Source organism: Pseudorasbora parva, chromosome 11 (assembly GCF_024679245.1).
Source record: "Pseudorasbora parva isolate DD20220531a chromosome 11, ASM2467924v1, whole genome shotgun sequence".
Lineage (NCBI taxonomy): Eukaryota > Metazoa > Chordata > Actinopteri > Cypriniformes > Gobionidae > Pseudorasbora > Pseudorasbora parva.
Genome location: NC_090182.1, coordinates 40,192,984 through 40,213,592, shown reverse-complemented (window position 1 = coordinate 40,213,592; position 20,609 = coordinate 40,192,984). Strand labels below are relative to the sequence as shown.

The 20,609-nt window shown below is 41.0% G+C and overlaps 1 protein-coding gene across 10 annotated transcripts in view; it reads left to right on the top strand.

Annotated features, from left to right (window-relative positions):
* The window catches only part of stx3b (syntaxin 3b), a 61,357-nt gene extending 40,806 nt beyond the window's left edge, over window positions 1-20,551 (top strand). For 3 of the 10 annotated variants that reach the window (XR_010908410.1, XM_067457942.1, XM_067457939.1), the window contains one exon: window positions 3,871-4,457. Coding sequence is in view for 8 of the 10 variants with exons in the window: in XM_067457942.1 (XP_067314043.1) it covers window positions 3,871-3,924 (54 nt within the window). In the remaining 2 variants the exon portion in view is untranslated. Of the gene's footprint in view, window positions 1-3,223; window positions 4,458-15,530; window positions 15,611-19,767 lie in introns of those variants that run through there. The other 7 variants (XR_010908409.1, XM_067457940.1, XM_067457941.1 and 4 more) reach the window with 6 other exon arrangements.
* Window positions 20,552-20,609: the final 58 nt, after the last annotated feature.

Here is a 20,609-nt window from a genome sequence, read left to right as displayed (position 1 = left end):
GTGGTCCAGAAATTGAGTATCGATGGATCTGCCCTGTTCAGTGAACACAGGAACGCACAGTAATCTTAGATAACTTAATCCAGATATTTTAATCCAATCCCCAAATTTGTTTGAAGAACCAAATTAGCCAGAGATCAGTTATCACGATCAGAAGATATGGGATCTCTCAAATCATCTCAGATGTATTAAGCAAGGTACGAAGAACGGACCACAGATATGCCTTGAAAGCGTATTTCATTCAATGAAATAAACAATAAGCCATGTTTTCAGTTTTCATGACATATTAACAGCAACAGAATATTTCACACATCACACACACATACACAACTCATTCTGGGTTGAAATGTGCGGAAAAACAGCATCTTGTGGTGCGACCGAGGCCTTACCGTGGCTTATCTGTTAGCATGCCAATTTTGGCCTTTTTGCTGCTTTTAATGATACAGATAGAAGTGTTGTAGTACTCGGCTTCGGTCTTGGAACTCGATATCAAGACCATATTTTAATGGTTTTGGTCTTGTCATGGACTCGTGTGCATTTGGACTCGATATTGACTCATATGTGAACATATTAGGAATTGGACTTATTCCCAAATCCACTCAAGTCCCATTAAAAATATTTTATGTTTTTTACTGTATGTTAATAATTCTTTAAATTGATGTTTGATTGACACGTCCAATGATTGGGGATTTTCTTGTGCGCAACTGTGCATGACTCGAGACTGATCCCGCCAGGTTGTCTCCCACACGCGTGACCCGCCTACTCTCCACTATGTCCACCTGCCATCAACATGTAGTGATCCTGCTTTCCATAAAGTCTCATCGCTACTTTATTTGTCTCAACTGTGTCATTTTAATATATTTAAAATTTATAAAATAGGAGAAAATGTCACAGAGAAAACCAAATCTTGTTTATTTGAGTAATATAATGAATACAGATATGATGACAGATGATGACCATCTCAACACTGAGCATCTCCCCTCAAAAATGTCTGACTGAAGGCTGGCAGGCCGACCTCTCTCCCTCTCCCAAAAAGGAAGCGATTTTTCTGTAGTCACTCCGTCGGTCTCGACTTGGACTCAACCCTCTCTGAAATTTCCCAAAACGCATTTGATTAACCCTTTATAGTAATAAAGCTACCCACAGAAAATGATTAGTTCTTATTAGATCTTATCAACATGAAATCTAAACGGACACATAATTCTCTGTCCTTATTGTGAATAATTCATCTCTGCATGTTTGTACATGTATATACAAATATAAAAACATGCTCTGCCTCTGAAAATAATTATCTTCATTGTCATTTGTACAGGTATAACAAGATTTTTTCTGTACTCATCAATGTTTTTATTTTAAAGGGACACTACACCCAAAAAAAGTAATATTCCGTCATCATTTACTCGCCCTCATGTCGTTTCAAACCTGCTTTCTTTCTTCTGGAAAACAAAGGAAGATGTTTTTGAAATGATCAACATTGGTTAGGAACTAAACAACATTTACTTCGATTGTATGGAGAGGGAAAAAAACAGCAACATAGAAATTTCTCAATATCTTCCTTCATTTTCCTCATAAGAAAGAAAGTCATACAGGGTGAGTTACTGATGACAGAATTAAACATTTTGGGTAAACTATCCCTTTTAAATCTATAGTAAGAGAAAACAAATAGCGTACGATTCTATAAAAAGGTTCATTAAAGGGATAGTTCACCCAAAATTGAAAATTATCCCATAATTTACTCACCCCCAAGTCATCCTAGGTGTATATGACATTCTTCTTTCAGACCAAAACAATCTGAGTTGTATTAAAAATGTCTTGGCTTTTCAAAGTTTTATAAAGGCAGTGCATTGCCGGCTCATTTTTGAAGTCCATAAAAGTGCACCTATCCATCATATAACCACTCCACATGGCTCCGGGGGGTTAATAAAGACCTTCTGAAGTGAAGTGAAGTGCTTGTGTAGGAAAAATATAAAAATTTAACATGTTATAATGTAAAGGTCTTTATTAACCCCCCGGACATTTTTTAATATTGGGTGCTTCTCAATATCCCTCAGTTAGGAATTCTCAGTTTCCTCGCTCCTCCGTCCTCCATCCTATGACCCGGAAACCGATGGAGCTCAGCCATCTTGTAGGAGATCTCAGTTCTCTAATTGCACCGCGAGGAGGCGAGAGATGGAGGAGTGAGGAGGCTTCCTGAGGAGTCATGAGCGAGGATACACTGGAGTATCCTTGGCGGAAGTGTTTTACTGATTAAACGTGACACGCGCATTAATTCTCCTCCCCCTTCACATCATGCCACAGTTTATTCATCATTATTGTTATGTTTACATGTACAAGACACAAAAGTTTGTCGAATAACAACACCTGACAGTTGCAGAATTATATCAAAGCACAAGAAAATGAAAGAAACAAATAGAGAAGCAAATAGAAACTAATATTATAGGCTACAATGAAAAAGCAGTTAACTGGAATTCGTTGTTAATAATATCTCTGGTAATATTGATTAAAATATGGACAAATGTGGTATTTTGTGGAGGTTGAAGTTCACAATATAAATAGTTATCTCTAATGTTCAAGAGGCCCGACTAAATCCAGCGGTGTCATCATTAACTGACGCCGCTTTGAAGTGACGTTAAAGGGAGTGAGGATATATCATTTCACTTGATTCAATTCCTCTGCCCTCGCGTCTTTTCCTAGTGTCCTGAAGGGGTGGAGCTAAGCCGTGAGGAAAGGAAGCTAGGAAAGGAAACGAGGATGCACAAATAAGAATTGGGAAGCACCCGTTGTGTTTGTCTGAAAGAAGAATGCCATCTACACATAGGATAGTAAATCATCGGCTAATTTTCAATTTTGGGTGAACTATCCTTGTAAAGAGAAATGTATTAATAAAAAAATAAGAATTCAAAATCCAAATTTTGCAAAAAAAGTAAAAAATTCCTTCCTTCCTTCCTTCCTCCTCCTCCTCCTTACTTACTTCCTTCTTCTCCTCCTTCCTTCCTTCCTTCCTTCCTTCCTTCCATCCTTCCTTCCTTCCTTCCTTCCTTCCTTCCTTCTCCTCCTCCTCCTCCTCCCACCTCCTCCTCCTTACTTCCTTCCTTCCTTCTCCTCCTCCTTCCTTCCTTCCCCTTCCTTCCTTCCTAACTTCCTTCCTTCTCCTCCTCCTCCTTCCTTCCTTTACCATGCCATGCCATTTTTCTAAACATTATCTATTCCATGAATGCAAGTTTAGTCCTGAAATGAATGTCAGTGGATATGTGTCAGTTCATGTCTGAATGAGTTGTTTAATTGTTACTTGAATGTTAAAGGAGATGCTAACCATTATGTACATGTTTTTTTTTCTTCACAGAAAACAATTATTATAGTGTCTGTGGTTTTGGTGATTTTGGCCATTATTGCTTTAATAGTGGGTTTATCTGTAGGTCTGAAATAAAGTCTGGTGAGTAAATTTCAGACGAATGTGTTTAAGATTTTGGAGTTGGGAATGTTGTGGGTGTTTGTTTATTATGCAGATATGAAGCTGTAATGACAGTGATTTTAGTCCATCTCCTCTAGTCCTTCTCTAGTCTTGTTTGGGCGTTGGGGTGTTCTGGGCATCTGTTGGTTTAGTTGTAGTGTTTATTTCGATGTTCTCTGTGAGTTATGGTTCTGTTGGGCTGGTGTCTGGTGTTTGTTCTGATGGTGAAGGGTTGAAGGTCTGCTGTTGGATTAATGGATCGTGTTTGTTTTGTCTCTTGTAGAAGATGATCATACTGGGTGTGATTGGTGCTGTTGTGCTCATCATCATCATCATCATCATCATCCTCACACAGGTTCTATGATAACCTCTCCATCAGCACATCTCCTCTGTGGCTGCTCACAAACTCTCCTTTATTGCAGCTGATCACTCCCTCTACTCCTTTTCATCCTCCCTGTTCTTCCTCGGAGTTATGAAGAGGATGCTCCGCCCCCTCCGCCTGTGGCCCCTCCCTTCATCAGCACAAACCAATGGGAAACTACTCTGCTGGAACCTTGAGAGGATGGTTAAGGAAATAGATATTTTTTTATTATGGGAAATGTTTAAGAGACTAATACAACATGCCAGAAATGGCTTTCGAAGGAAGAATATTTAAAGTACATGGACAAATCAATGAGCACAGAATAAGGGATTTTTATGAGACTCACAAGGGAAAGATAAACGCCATTTTATGCCTTAATGTTTTAATTTTTTTAGGGTGTGTTCTTAAGAACACCTCAGACTTCAATGGCTACATCTACTAGTTGAGCTACTGAAATATTTTTGATCAAAAGGGCTCAGAGGTGGTTTCACTTCTGCTCCAGGACCCTGTGAAATGAACACAATAAGCTAAGCATTGATTGGTTGTCCAGAATGGAAGCGCACATCTGTATGTTTTTTAATGTGATCAACTTCTGTATGGGAAAACCAGATTTAACCAAATGAATAAATTACATTATATATTTTCTAAGTATGTTGTAAATACATGAGAAACTAATGGATGCATTTGTGGGGATCACGGTCAGAAAACTGATATTTTTCATAGAAACATTCAAGCTTTTCTCTCTTTTTATGGTCACTTCATTTGCTTAATGATAACATTTTGCTGGTGATGCACCCCCTTAATATTTAGAAAATATGATTTTAATAGTTTTAATGGGTTTAAATATTATAACTATAGGTTGCAGTAGTTAAATTCTTAAATTATTATCACCTCTCATAATCATTGATTGCAATCCTTTTACATGAATGTTATGAGGCTGAAGATGAAATATAGAAAATATAATTGCACTACATCATATTTAGAGCACTCTCGTCTTTCGTGTGCCAAGAACAATATTTTATATGTTAAAAAAAAAAAAACATTTTTACCCATATCAGAGTTGAATTATGTTGATTTATCCACATATTTACCTACATTTTAACCATGTAGTCCCTTTTTTTAAATATATTTATTTTAAATATAATTTCATCAGTGTTTATTTTTTATCACATTATTTAAAATACAGTGCAGGGACTCAAATTCTGAATTTTCTAAGAAAAAGTACGTTGAGAAAGAATGATATTTTAATTTCAATAAAAGCTACATAGTGTACATTAATTTAATTCAATATAGGTACACTATGAAACTTATTTAAATTTTGTTAATTTTAAAAGAAAAAATAAGTCAATACATCATCAATCCTTTTTCCAAAATGTGTTTTTGTCTTACCCCGATTCATTATGGTAAGCATATTTTAAGTGTTTATATTTTTGATCAGACGGGATGATTTTTGCAGGAAATGACTGTAAATGGAGAAATGTTGCTCCGGCTAGTGTGTATGGTGTGGGAGTGGCATAGGTTAGTTGTCATAAAGAGTGAGAAAGGTTGATATGGAGCTCTCTAAATCTCCAACCTCCGGAGAATCATTGGTTTTAAACAAGCGCTGAACAGAGGAGAGTCCGCTGGCAATGAAGCGTGTAATAAAACCAGAATCAACATTGGATTGGCTTTTTGGAGACGGGGAGAACTTTAGGGATTTGAAATGTAAATGATGTGGAGATTGTTTATTACCCAACGGGTGAGTACGGTATTTTTTTAACCGAGTTCATTGTAAAGCCATATTATTGTGAAGGTTCATTTCTTTATGGATGTTGTCAGGGCTGGACTGGTAATCTGGCATAGCAGGCTTTTTTTTTTTTTAAATATGATCGTTTTTAAAAGGGATTTTTAGTTCAACCCAAAAATGTGACCATTTACTCACCCTAATGTCATTCCAAACCTGAATGAATTTATTTCTGTGTAACATACAATATTCTTGTTTTGTTCATACAATATTCAATGGTAAGCCTAACCTTAGTGGCTTGTTTGCCAACATTCTTCAGAATATCTTCTTTTGTGTTTCATGGAAGAGAGAAAGTCATACAGGTTTGGAACGACATGAGGGTGAGTAAATGATGACAGAATTTAATAGCAGTAAATTTACTGCAACCTTGCTCAAAATCGGTGCTTTACAGTCAAGTGCATTTGTGTGACAAAAGTGAAATATTAAGTTTGTTATCTGCATTTGCAGTAAAATTTTTGTCCCTGTCCTGGTTTTATGTATTTACTACAATTTAAGGCCCCAACCCCAGCAAAAACATTCACGGGGAACTCATGGGCCGGATGGGCTGGGTTTGCCAGAGCCGAATTTGAACCCCAGTCCAGCCCTGGATGTTGGAGCACTGCTGGAATGTATTTTTTAAGGAACTACCCTGTCTATTAATGGGTATAGTTACAGTCACGTTCAGTTCAGTTTGTCAGCTTGAGATCCTTTTCATCTAAGCTGGTTATATTTCTTAAGCCTTGTGAATGTTTTATGAGCAACAGGATTACCATATTCATCCACACAGTCACGCAGATCCAAAGCACAATCAAAAAAAAATGTTCTTTTGCAAAATGGATGCAGTTTTGTTTATGCACTAGTATGGAAGAAAATGAATGCCAAATGTATTTGATCCAAAAAGGCTTTTGCAAATATACAACCAGCCAGTGTTCAAAACAATCACCGTACCGATTCAACGTTAAGCTTGTAAAATTGTGTTTTAATCTGAGTACTTGTAGCTTTCAATTGGAAATTTGAGCATGGTGCCATTTGTCTGCATCATTGCGTCACCATTCATCACTGTCTGCATTCATAAAGAAGGAGTCCGGCTCGCATGTGAGGATGCTGCAGGTGACGGATCATTTATAGCCTTTTTTTTTTTTTAAAGCAGCTGGAATAATTTAAGGTCCCGTTCTTCGCGATTCCATCTTTTAAACTTTAGTTAGTGTGTAATGTTGCTGTTAGAGCATAACTAATACCTGTAAAATTATAAATCTCAAAGTTCAATGCCAAGCGAGATATTTTATTTAACAGAAGTTCCCTTTCAAAGCCTACAGCGAACGGCCGGTTTGGACTACACCCCTGCACTTTCTTCATGAATGACGTCACTAGAACCGTTTGTTGACTAACCCTCGGGCCACAAGAACACGCAAAATAGGGGGCGTGGTCTTGTTGCTCTCCCACGTGGAGCGCACATTCAGCGCTTGCATCTCCCCGTCATGGTGAGAGGCGGGACCTTTCCGGGCAAAGTGCGCTAAGCTGCTGCCCAATCACAACACGCGAAGCGCTGGCCCAATCAGAACTCGTTATGTATTCCTGAAGGAGGGACTTCATAGAACAAGGAAATCATCAGGCCGTTTTTAGGACAGAGGAAACAGCGCTTTATAGTTAAGTCAATTGTGTGAAAAACACTGTGTTTTTTTTAAACGCGAAACATGAACTCATGTTATATTGCACACTGAAAACATAATCAAAGCTTTGAAAACACGCGAAGAACGGGACCTTTAATCATCATATTAATGGCATATGGTAATCCAGAAAGGCCCAAACCCCAATCATCAGTGACAACTAGAGATTCACACGTAGTCAAAAGCAAAAGATTAGACTCTATAGGTAACGCTAATACACAGATGATGTTAACATTAACAGTTTGAGAACAAAGTATAACTATAATAATAATTTGCATGGTTTGATGTGACATGAGCTAAGCGATCGTTAGATTTATTCTGTTTAATTGTTCTGATTTATTGCGATGTTTATTTCCTCAGTTGTTTGAAAGTGGCAGACATGTTCATTACTACATTTTTTGGTGAAAAGTATTATTTTGGACGTACTTCAAAGACGCTGAATCTGTGATTGTGAAGTCCACACCGGTGCGGTGAATGAATGACAGCCACCCACTCCTCAAAACATTAGATTCATCCGCACCGAGGAGCCACGTAGAGATGATAATTCCACAAATAACTGCAAATGCAGGTTTCAAACAGAGATGGCGACAGAGCCAAACTTACAGACTCAAGCTGTAATGCATTTTATTTTATCAGTTGTGTTTTTAAAGACCGAATATTTTGGAAGTGAATCCTGAAAGGTGAATGCGGATGAAAATTTTTAATAATGAAAATGTGTGTGAAATCAATGTTTTGAATTCAAATATTCACCGCTTAAATACAACCATGTTGAATTTCAACCTATAAAAATGCAAGCCCTAAAAATACAATGCATTAAAATGCGAGAATGGGTAAAGCAATGCATATTGTTTTTCAAGTTCAATTCAACAAGTTTTTTTGTTTCAATAACATTTGGCATTATTTTACTTCCATACACTAGACTAGGGTCAAAAGTGACATACCTTTAAGATGTTACTGTGATGAATAAGTGATGAATACTGTAATGGTGCATATGTTGCTGCATGTCCTGGATGACATTATTGAAAAAATGTTTCTAGATTTAAGTGGCTCGTCACTCTATACGCCAAGTTGCCGGCTCAGGGAACTGACCCACCAAAGACGGTCCGATTAGAGACCACACGAAGATTCAGGTATTTCCGGGAATAACCCATTTATTTTCACCACTCAACAGACTGGCTGGTTGGGCCGTGTTAATGTGTTAATCTGTGGGTTTTTTTGTATTCACGCACAACACTTTGACCAAAAAGGCGATATCAAGTTATTAAACTTCAGCATAACTCAAGCGAGGCGTCTCGTGTGTACCGCTGCACTGGACTGCCGTCTCTGTGAGGGTGGGGGAGATCACCTGGTCATGTGTCCGGCTGCTGATTGGCTCAGGCAAGGTGTGGTGTATGCGTGTATGCCTCAGAATACAGAGGGGGAGATTTAAGAGAGAGAGTTTAGTGACAGCAAAACATAGCCTTTTTTACTGCCGCCCCCAGATTTCCACAAGGAAATATGTACATCTGCAAAAGGGCTTCTAATCTACTATGGATTTACAATTACTTTAGTCAGGAATGGCAGGTAATTGTATAAGGCGTGCAGCTGGCCGAGTGTAAGTTTTTTCTCCCACCTGAACCTTTGCTGTTCTCACTCTGGTATCAGCTCCAGGGAAAACTTCTGACACCTTCCCCACTGGCCAGAGAGCTCTGGGTAGCTGAGGATCCACGATCAAAACCGTAGTGCCAACCTTGACTTCTGGAGTGTCGCTTTGCCATTTTTGACGGCTTTGAAGGCCAGGGAGGTAGAATTTGAGGTAGTGCCTCCAGAATTGGTCCGCTAGGATTTGGCTGTGACGCCAGCGTCGCCGACTGACAAGCTCAGACTGGGGGTATACTGTCAAGGGAAGCGAAGCATCTGGCCGCCCCATCAGGAGACAATTTGGAGTAATCGGATCAGGATCAGAGACATCAGATGATGTATATCCCAGTGGTTTGGAGTTCAAGATTCCTTCAATCTCCACCAGCACAGTTTGAAGGACCTCAATAGTCACCGATTGAGCTCCAAGAGTAACCCTCAGTGCGTTTTTCAATGAGCGAATTTCTCGCTCCCAGCAACCTCCAAAGTGTGGCGCATTTGGAGGGTTAAAATTGAATTCAATCTGCTGCTCAGCCAACTGTCTCTGAAGGTCTGGAACAAGAGCTGCAAAAGCTTCCTTTAGCTCTCTTTCACCTCCTCTGAAGTTTGTGCCTTGATCTGACCAGAGCTCATGGGGTTTTCCTCGTCTAGCTGTGAACCGTCTGAGGGCCATAAGGAAGGAGTCACTTTCCAGACTATGGAGGATATCGATGTATACTGCTCTGGTGGTGAGGCATTTGAATATTATCCCCCATTTTTTCTCACTGCGTCGACCCGTTCTGACAGCATAGGGACCAAAGCAGTCCACACCAGTGGAGTAAAAGGCGGGCTTGAAAAGACGTAGTCTCGCTGGGGGAAGGTCCGCCATTTTAGGTACCTCTGGGTTTTTTCTCCATTTTTGGCACTGCGCACACCCTCGCTGCAGATGCTTTATGGCCTCTCTACCACGCAGAACCCAGTACTTCCGCCGGAGTTCAGCGAACACCCTCTCAGGACCTGGATGGCAAAGTTTGGAATCATAACTTTGGATGATAAGTTTGGTAATGGGATGCCTTTGGTCCAGTACTATAGGGTGTATGTTGTCAGGTTCAAGGTAGGGACTATGTCGTAAACGTCCGCCAACTCTGATCAAGTTAGTTTCTACGTCGAGTTCTGGGGACAGTGCTCTTAGTCTACTGTTGCGGGCAAGCGGTTTACTGGTTTTTAGTTGTTCCAATTCTGATGGAAAGCATTCCTGTTGTGCTTGCTGCAAAACACCAATCTCAGCATTTCGGTAATCACTGGCTGTGGGCTTACCATCGGCCGCCCCTTGAAGAGCCATGGACTCGATTAGCTCCTTCAGAGTCTTAAACTGACTGAAATTAGTTGATGTAAAGCAGACCAGAGTACTAGAATCTGTTTTACGCAATTCTTTATTGTCTAGTACCTTTGGACTGGGGCATTCCGGCCACAGATTGGGTGGATCTTTCAGGAACAGCGGTCCTTGGCACCAGCGGCTTCCTGTGTTGAGCTCGAGTAGACTCTTTCCCCGAGTGATGTCATCGGCTGGATTACTTGCGGATGGTACGTATCTCCAACTGTGTTGCTCTGTGAGATCTTGAATCTCTGCTACCCGGGTCCCTACAAATACTTTGAATCGGCAAGATTCAGATTGTAACCACGTTAAGACGGTGGTGGAGTCGGTCGACAAAATTATTTGACGTATGGGCAGGTTCAACTCGGTTTTGAGCAATTTGGCAAGTTGAGCTCCTGTCAATGCAGCGCACAATTCCAGTCTGGGAACAGATTGTTGTTTTTTTGGTGCTACACGTGATCTTGCTGTTAAGAAGGCTATCTCTGTTTGCCCATGTTGATCTTCTGTTCGAAGATATGCCACAGAGCCATATGCACGTTCGGAGGCATCACAGAAAACGTGTATGTCTCGTAGGCTTGTTCCAGTGTCTTTGGTGGGGCTACAGTAGCATCGTGGAAGAACAATATTTGGTAGGGCTGGTAGCTCCTCCTCCCATTCAATCCAAGTTTGTAACAGATCTGTGGGCAAGTGTGGATCGTCCCAATCCCGTTTTTTGTCCCACAGTCGCTGTACAATTATCTTGGCACGAGTGGTATAAGGGATGAGGTAACCCAACGGGTCGTACTGGCTGGCTAAGATTCTGTATATGTTACGCATGGTAGTCTCACTACTGCCCTTGGCACGGTATTTGTAGGAGATTGTGTCAGACTGATGGTTCCAGAGAAGCCCCAATGTCGATTCCTTGCTGTCTGTTTGGCCTTGTGAGATCCAGAGTTCTGCACTGTCTGATATGGCATCTTGGGGCAGGTGACTTATTGTTGAAGGAGCATTGCTGGACCACTGCCTCAACTCGAAGCCACCGTCTGCCAGCAGGTTCCTTATCCGGTCAACGAAACATCTTGCTTCTTCTGCTGAGGTGAAACTTTGTAGGCAGTTGTCTACATAAAAGGATTTTCGCACAGAATTCTGGACATCATCTCCAGGCTGGCTATGGTCAAGTATATGTTTCTGAAGTGCAAAGACGGCACAGCAGGGGCTGCAGGTAGTCCCGAAAGGGAGGACTTGCCATTCGTACACTCGGGGTAGTTCCTGTGTGTTTAAGTCTCTCCAGAGAAAGCGCAAGAGCGGTTTATCTTCTGAGAGCAGTCTAATTTGGTGGAACATCCCCTTGATGTCGCTGCTGACTGCCACCGAATGTTCCCTAAATCTGAGCAGAACAGCAAGTAGGGATGGGCCTAACACTGGTCCAGGGAGCAAAAGCTCATTCAGGTTTTGTCCCTGATATTGGAATGAGCAGTTGAAGACAATCCTGTTTTTCCCATTGTGATGCACCATGTGATGCGGGATGTACCAGGAGCAGGAAGAGTCTGTCTCAACGTTCTGTGGCACTTTCCTAACATAGCCTGCTTGTTCCAGTTTTGAAATCTCTGCAGTATAAGCGGCTGCTTGCTCTGGGATCCTTGTCAGCCTCCTTTCTGTTGCCCTCAGCTGCGACAAGACTGCTTCTCTCGGTGCTCTGAGTTCGGGCATGTTCTTGACTCGTAAAAGAGGGGTGGCGTATCGCTTGATGCCATCCACCTCAACCCTTACTGTCTCCCTTTCCAGAAGTTCCACCGCCTCCTGATCCAGCCTGGACCGAATGCAAATCTTTTCATTGCGCCAGGGTAGTATGTCCATCTGCCACAATTTCTCCACTTGCTTGTAGAGATCTGATTCGGGGAACGAAACTGAAGTGAAGAAACAGTGTTGTTCAGTCAAGTCCTTCCACAAGTGTTGGACCGGGCCCTGTAATGTCCAGCCGAGACGTGTCTTTATAGCTGCTGGTCCCCCTGGAGGGCCAAGCCTTACTGGTTCCACAGGAGTGATCAGATGGAGGTAATCTGACCCAATGAGCAGCACAGGACAGACCGCTTCGAAATCGTGCAATGGAAGCCCTTTAAGGTGTCGATATCTCTCCTTCAGCTTCTTCACTGGGTGTGAGTGTTCTGCTAAGCTTAGCTGTTGAGCAGTAAAGGCACCTTTGATGTGATACCGTTTAGCGGGCTGAGCGGTAGGGGAGATAGTAAATGAGACTGCTGCTCCTCTGAGAACTTGTAACTCTTGCCTGACTGTTCTTAACGGAAGGTCTTCAGGCTGGCCTTTGAGGCCCAACTGCTGAGCTGCACTATGGAGGAGAATCGTTCTCTCGGATCCATCATCTTGGATTGCGTATGCGTTCATCCTCTTCTTCCCATTTCTGAGAATCACTTTGCTGATTTTAAGTGGAACCTTTCGGCTGGTAGGTGGCTTATGAATCAGGAGAATCTCATTCATGGTGTTGAGCAGACAGGTGTTGGTATCAGCAGTTTCGTCTTGAACCGGCCTTGGATTCTCTGGTTTTCCAGTACTGATGTCATGCAGAGCCAGGAGGTGTCGACTGTTACACTGTCTGCAACGCATTTTTAAGTTACATTCTGCTGACTTATGAGTTCTACCACAGCGCCAACATCTGTTGTTGTCTTTGATCCAGCTTCGTTTCTGGTCTTTAGTAAGCTGCTTGAAGTTGGTACACTGGTTGAGAGAGTGCTTACTGTTGTCGCAGTAGGGGCAGTAGGGTCTCAGAGATGTCCTAGATGGTGGAGCAGACTGTGTAGACTCTGACATCACATTCTCAGTGCCCAGAAAGATTGTAGTGCTTTTAGTGGCTGGCTTAGAGTCTCTGATAATCTCTCTTGTACGTGTCAAAGGCCCTCGACGTTGATTGCTTGCATACCTGGTCGTGTCCTCTTGAACTTGAATTTCGAACTCTAACCATTCTGCAAAATCCAGAAGTGTAGGTATGGGTACACGATGCGGATGTGCAAACCTCCGAAACCCTGATCTCAGATCATGTGGAAGCTTCCCAAGCAGCCGAGACACGTGAGACCCACACTGCAGTTCAAAAGTGCCCTTCCTACCTAATTGCTCCAACATGCCAACCAGGGAACGGACTTTGAGAGCAAAAAGTCTAAAGGCCTTCTGGTCTCCACTAGCAATGTTTGGGCCGTCCATTAACTCTGCAATCCGTTGTAGAGCTAGTTGATGCGGCTGGCCGTACTGCTGATCTAAAGCAGCCATTGTCCTGGTGTAAGGGTGTTGCGAATGGCAGTACGAGTCAGCAACTAGTAGAGCCTCCTCTAATTTCAGATGGTCCATCAGTACCTGAAATTTGAACCGTTCCGTTGCATGAGCTGGGAGGATATTATCCAGAGCAATTTTCAATCGTGAGAACTCTCTTGGGTTGGGATGTATGAAATCAGGAATCGTGGGAGTTGGACCTCAATAAATCAGTTCCTGTTCAGGGGAAGGTGGTGGAGTAAGCGACCGGCGTGGCGTTTGTGGATGCCTGGCAGGGTCTTGAGAGTCTCTGTAAGGAGAATTTGAGGAATCATTTCTGTGGGAGTAATGCACCTTTGATCTCTGACCCCCTTGTGGCATATAATGGTAGGAAGAGCTCGGTTTGATAATGGAGGCAAATGCTGGAGGTGGGGGGTGTGGAAGACTTCGAAGCTTGCCTTCAGTCGGGTGCTCTCCTTGAAGTTTGAAACGAGGAGCTGGTACAGGTCTGAAGCTTGTATCATCAGAACGTTCCTGTTGTTGGGCGTGTGGTGCAGGTATAGGACTGGAGCTAAACTGCCTTGGAGAGGTGACAGGTGAAAGGGGCGGACTTCCAGGACGTTGATGGTCCATTTGAATTTGTAGCCGCTTCATTTGTTGCTTAAGCTGAGAAAGCTCATTTGCATATTGGTTATTTGCACTCTGCACTGTGTCCCTTTCCTGCTGAATCATATGCAGGGCTTGGCGGAGATCCTTATTCTCTCTCCGTACAATGTCTGATGTAGACTCGCACTCCTCATCGGACCACTGTAGAGGGCTGTCGGCCTCGTATCCTGGTAGCAGCGGTGTAAAACCTGTGGTACCTTCATCTTCTTCATCGCCATCAGCCAGTCTGGTTGAATGAGTGAGTGATGACATGGGTTGTGAAACAGGCTTATGGATGGTGAAGCCGGTGAGATCATACTGATCATAACGTGTGGGAAGGACGCTTTTCCTTCTGACTCTCACAGTTGGCTCAACATCTGTAAGTCCACACTCCGGCTCGAAGGACCATGAAAAAATGTTTCTAGATTTAAGTGGCTCGTCACTCTATACGCCAAGCTGCCGGCTCAGGGAACTGACCCACCAAAGACGGTCCGATTAGAGACCACACGAAGATTCAGGTATTTCCGGGAATAACCCATTTATTTTCACCACTCAACAGACTGGCTGGTTGGGCCGTGTTAATGTGTTAATCTGTGGGTTTTTTTGTATTCACGCACAAAACTTTGACCAAAAAGGCGATATCAAGTTATTAAACTTCAGCATAACTCAAGCGAGGCGTCTCGTGTGTACCGCTGCACTGGACTGCCGTCTCTGTGAGGGTGGGGGAGATCACCTGGTCATGTGTCCGGCTGCTGATTGGCTCAGGCAAGGTGTGGTGTATGCGTGTATGCCTCAGAATACAGAGGGGGAGATTTAAGAGAGAGAGTTTAGTGACAGCAAAACATAGCCTTTTTTACAATTATATCATTACAATGTCATTTTATGGCAAGGCCTAAGTGTTGACAATATAAGCATTCAAAGTTTGGCCTTAAACACAGAGGAAGTTAAAAGCCTGGTTAACATCACCTGATTAGGCTGAACAGAGTCACAGTGAGGGAACTTTCACAGGTTTGGGATCTATATTCTTTACGCAAGAAAGCAGAATCATGTTATTAGGAAGCACAACTTCTCCTGTGGTTTGTATTATGAATCAGTGACACACAGGATGTGTATATAATCTAAACTCTTGACAATGTGCACTACAGCTGATGGTAAGTGAGTGATCTCTTTTTCTTAAACACACACACACACACACACACACACACACACACACACAAACACACACACACACACACAAGCCCTAAACCCTAGCTTTTCCTTTGTTTTATTCCTCTTTCTCCCTTTTGTCAATTTAAAAGATTCATGCATGATTTTTCATAAGCAGCTTTTTAATTAATTTAGTGCCATGTACTTATTTATCTTTCCCATGTGCTATTTCTAACTTTCTCCTGTTCTCTTATTTGGTTTCGCTGTCTCATTGATATCCATCTTTCTCCCTGTAGAAGAAAATGATGATCATGCTTTGCTGTGTGATTCTGGGGATTGTTGTGTTTTCTTACCTTTACAGCTTCTTTTCTTAATGGTAAGCATTGACATAAAATATACAGTATTCACATATGTAAGGGACTCATCATCTTAATTACACAAATGTGTGTTTATTGAGTTTTTGAATAATGTTTACACTAAAATTCCATAGAATGGTTTTTATTAATGATTATTATCTTGGGTAAACAAATGAGTACAACAACACCCCTGACATGTACAGTATTTATAACAGTCAGATATACTGTATAATGAAGGTCAATTTTAAAAGAGGGCATCCTCATTAGAGGGAGGTGCCTGTGTTGCATAACATGTTTGTGAATTTGGGGGCGGGGCTATATAGGTAGGGGGCGTGTTTGTTTTGGTGAAAATGCTTACCGCACCGTTAACCCTATACTGTTAAACTTATTTTCATGATTTATTATCAACTTTTTGGGCCCGATCTGTAAGCATGGTCTGAGGCGTATGGCACAGGCGCACTTAGGGCGTGTCCAAATCCAATTTTGCTATAACAACGGAAAAATGCTTGGCTCGCCAGGCGTATGGTCCAAAAGGGTTGTACCTAGTCTCTTAAAAAGTTATGGTTGTGTTTTTGGCATAACGTGCAATAAACCAATCAGAGTCTCATTTCCCATTCCCTTTAAAAGGTTGCGCTCGCACTATGGCCGATTCTCTATTTACATGGTGGAATTTGTGAGCGGAAAGATTGAACGTTTCTCCTGAGAGGAATCTTTTATTTTTAATATTTAAAAATGTTTGTGTGCTGCTGCGCATCCCTGTGTGTGTAATAAGCAGAGTGTACGCATGTTGTGCATCGCCTAAAGGTGCATAATTACTAACACACATACTTTAAATAACACCAAAAAAATACAGCGCTATTGACTTTAGACCAGGTTTTTGTTGGTCAATTGTGTCATTTTCACCTCAAAATAACAACACGCCAACAATGAACACACCTGGGGCTTGACCATGATGGTAGTTTAACAAACTCAGGGTTATAGGATTAGTTTCGAGTTGACAAAACCAAACCAATCAATTCAGGCTTAGTTGGTCTCATGATGCTGATCATCAGCTTTCTCTCTCAACTGAGCCTTTGATCCTGAGTTTGTGGAGCTTGTGCATGTGAAAGTGTGACATCAGCAGTGAGAAGCCAATCACTTGCCTTTCAACACAGAGAAAGTGTGACCTCAGCAGTGAGAAGCCAATCACATGCCTTTCAACACAGAGAAAGTGTGACATCAGCAGTGAGCAGCCAATCACATGCCTTTCAACACAGAGAAAGTGTGACATGAGCAGTGAGAAGCCAATCACGTGCCTTTCAACACAGAGAAAGTGTGACATGAGCAGTGAGAAGCCAATCACATGCCTTTCAACACAGAGAAAGTGTGACATGAGCAGTGAGAAGCCAATCACATGCCTTTCAACACAGAGAAAGTGTGACATCAGCAGTGAGCAGCCAATCACATGCCTTTCAACACAGAGAAAGTGTGACCTCAGCAGTGAGAAGCCAATCACGTGCCTTTCAACACAGAGAAAGTGTGACATGAGCAGTAAGAAGCCAATCACATGCCTTTCAACACAGAGAAAGTGTGACATGAGCAGTAAGAAGCCAATCACATGCCTTTCAACACAGAGAAAGTGTGACCTCAGCAGTGAGAAGCCAATCACATGCCTTTCAACACAGAGAAAGTGTGACCTCAGCAGTGAGAAGCCAATCACATGCCTTTCAACACAGAGAAAGTGTGACCTCAGCAGTGAGAAGCCAATCACATGCCTTTCAACACAGAGAAAGTGTGACATCAGCAGTGAGAAGCCAATCACATGCCTTTCAACACAGAGAAAGTGTGACATCAGCAGTGAGCAGCCAATCACATGCCTTTCAACACAGAGAAAGTGTGACATCAGCAGTGAGAAGCCAATCACATGCCTTTCAACACAGAGAAAGTGTGACATCAGCAGTGAGCAGCCAATCACATGCCTTTCAACACAGAGAAAGTGTGACATCAGCAGTGAGAAGCCAATCACATGCCTTTCAACACAGAGAAAGTGTGACATCAGCAGTGAGAAGCCAATCACATGCCTTTCAACACAGAGAAAGTGTGACATCAGCAGTGAGCAGCCAATCACATGCCTTTCAACACAGAGAAAGTGTGACATCAGCAGTGAGAAGCCAATCACATGCCTTTCAACACAGAGAAAGTGTGACATCAGCAGTGAGCAGCCAATCACATGCCTTTCAACACAGAGAAAGTGTGACTTATTTCTCGCAGGAGAGCCTACGTGATTCAAAACTATTTTGCATTCTCAAAGAAAATGCTTTTCCATGAAAGAGCATAAATAAAGAAAATATCTTGCTACTGGTGCAAGTGAAAGTTGTGAAATTAGCCTAGTTGATGAAAATAATTTCACATATATATTCATATATATTAACCTCTTGAAAGGTCAGAAGCATTAGAACGGTAAGATTTTTAAATTGTCACTTTGCTCGCAGCTGATTGGTTCAAATTCAGTTTGAGATCTTTATCCCGAACATATCCTGCCCCAGAGGAGGAGTGTAAGTTACTATGGAGATGAACACTGCTAAACACCAGACCACTTTAATGGAACCTAAACCCAGGATTGGCACAAACTAAGCTTAAGCATATAAACTAGTCTATTTGTTATTTAAACAAATGCTGCTGACAAGAAAATGATAACTGCGTCAAGCTGACACTATAGCAAAAAAACACCTGCGTCGTGCCTGCTGTCGAATTGTGTCGGGTGTATGATAGGGCCCTTGATCTTTTGTCAAATCAACCTAAATATTGAATGTGGTTCAAATAACTTAATATTTTGAGTTTCTATTTTTTAAATCAATCTCTTTCATTGTTAACTTAATGTTTTTATTTCAATGAACTCAATTTTAAGGCAACCAGGTAACTTACTTTTTAATTTTAAATCTAGAATAATTGTCTACAGTGATATGCTGAAAAAGTCAAGTCTTCGTAACTGCAGCTTGGAGAAACGGGCGTGCGGAACGGTTTCTCATTGGTCGCAAAAGCTGCCTGTTCCTGTTCTCTTAATCGCTATTGGCCTATAGGTTAAATAGAAGCAATACATCAAAAAACAATCCTATAAGATCAAAATACATAATTTTAGCATAAAAACAACCCTAATGATATTAAGAACCTTCAATTTAAAAACTTTTTTTTTTCAAAAGTACCTCTGCATGGCGCAGCTTACCGACGTCGTCACCGCAATCTTAGATCTCACTTTATCAACCATCAAAATGAATGATCAAAAATGATTATTCTTTGTTAAAGTTAATTTCAACATTTACCAATACATCTACCAATACACTTTTTTTTTACTAACCAAGATTAATAAATACTGTATCAAATGTATCGCTCATAGTTATATTAATACATTAATGTTAAATGAAACCTTGTAAAATGTGTCCCTAAAAACAATGTTTTGCCTGATAGAGACAAATATATCTTCTTTTTCTTTCGGCTGTTCCCTTCAGGGGTCACCACAGCAAATCATCTGCCTCCATCTAGAGACAAATATATATATATATATAGTTGATAAAAAAGAGAAAAAAAAAGATCATTGTTTAGTAACCTCTATTGAGTAACATTAACCAATTTAGCAAATAGACATCCACTATTATTTTTTTTGTTTAATTTGTCAAGGGTTTGGGTTCACCACAAACCCCACACAAATCTCTTTTATTTTCATTCATTCATTCATTCATTCATTCATTCATTCATTCATTCATTCAGTCAGTCATTGTTACATTTCATAGTAACATGTCTGTTAAACCAAAATTAAGTAATTACTAAAGCTGCGAGATATAACCGCAAACCAAATAAATGTCTTTTTACAAGCTATTGTAATATAGGAAACCATTCTGCACGCCATTTTTCTCCAAGCTGCAGCTACACTTGTCTCGAAAAAGTTGCTGCTTTAAATTTGTGAAGTCATTTCAACTTAAATTATATTAAAGTGACTTTTAGAAGAAAAAAATTTAATCTTCTACAACGTATAAAAAGTAGAAATGTTCTTAACTTATTTCGATGAGTTGAAGCTATGTAGAAACATGTTGTCATAACTTATTGATCGTATCATTTTTTACAGTGTATAAATATTGCTATTAAAATGGTAAACGTACTCCATCTGTGCTCACCTCAAATTGTCACTCTTACAATCTTTCAGGCTGAAGTGACCCCGAGACTATGCTCAGCCAGCTCCCCTTATATCTCCTGCTCTTCTCAGTTTGATCCATGGTTCCAAAAGGAGATGCATTCGCTGTGTATTGCGCTTCAACCAGACAAACCCCTCCTCACACGAGCGACTGGAGACCAGCGCCCCCTGCCGCACAACAACACAACACTTCTGTGCTTCTCAAACAAGGACAATTATTACAGTTTTTTTTCTATTTCTTTGTGGGTGTTTTTTTTCTGGTTAGTTTTTCTCATAGTCAGGTGTCAGTCTAATAGGAATGAAAAATAATATTTGTTTGTTTGTATGTTTTTGTGTTTTTGTGTGTGTGTGTGCGTCTTTTGAATGCCTTCTTGTTGTCATACATGTCATGTGTTATGTAATTATCTATTAAAACAAGACCTTGAGAAATCGTTTTTGTCGGAATTTGCTATAATGTCTACAGGCCTATGAGATTTAGCCTTAGACAAATTGCGTTGTTGTCTTCACGTGCAATCGGAATCATTCCGAATAGTAGGCTTTAATATTTAAATGTATATATATATTTTTTTTACATCATAGGCATATATATAGGCCTATTTAACAGTTCGACATTAGCATTTCAAAATCAAATTTTTTAATGCTGAAACTTTACGAACATTCAAACAAGGCCTACATAATCTCTGAATATAACTCGCATAGCCAGTACCTAAAATGAAGGATCACTATAAAGCAAACAATTAATTAGGCATTCAAATGTAATTAATCCAAAGGGGCTTTTTAAAATGAATTTATAAATGAAAGAGAAATCATTTTGAAGGCGTTCTGAAAAAGATTTCCTGAAAATATTAACCCCA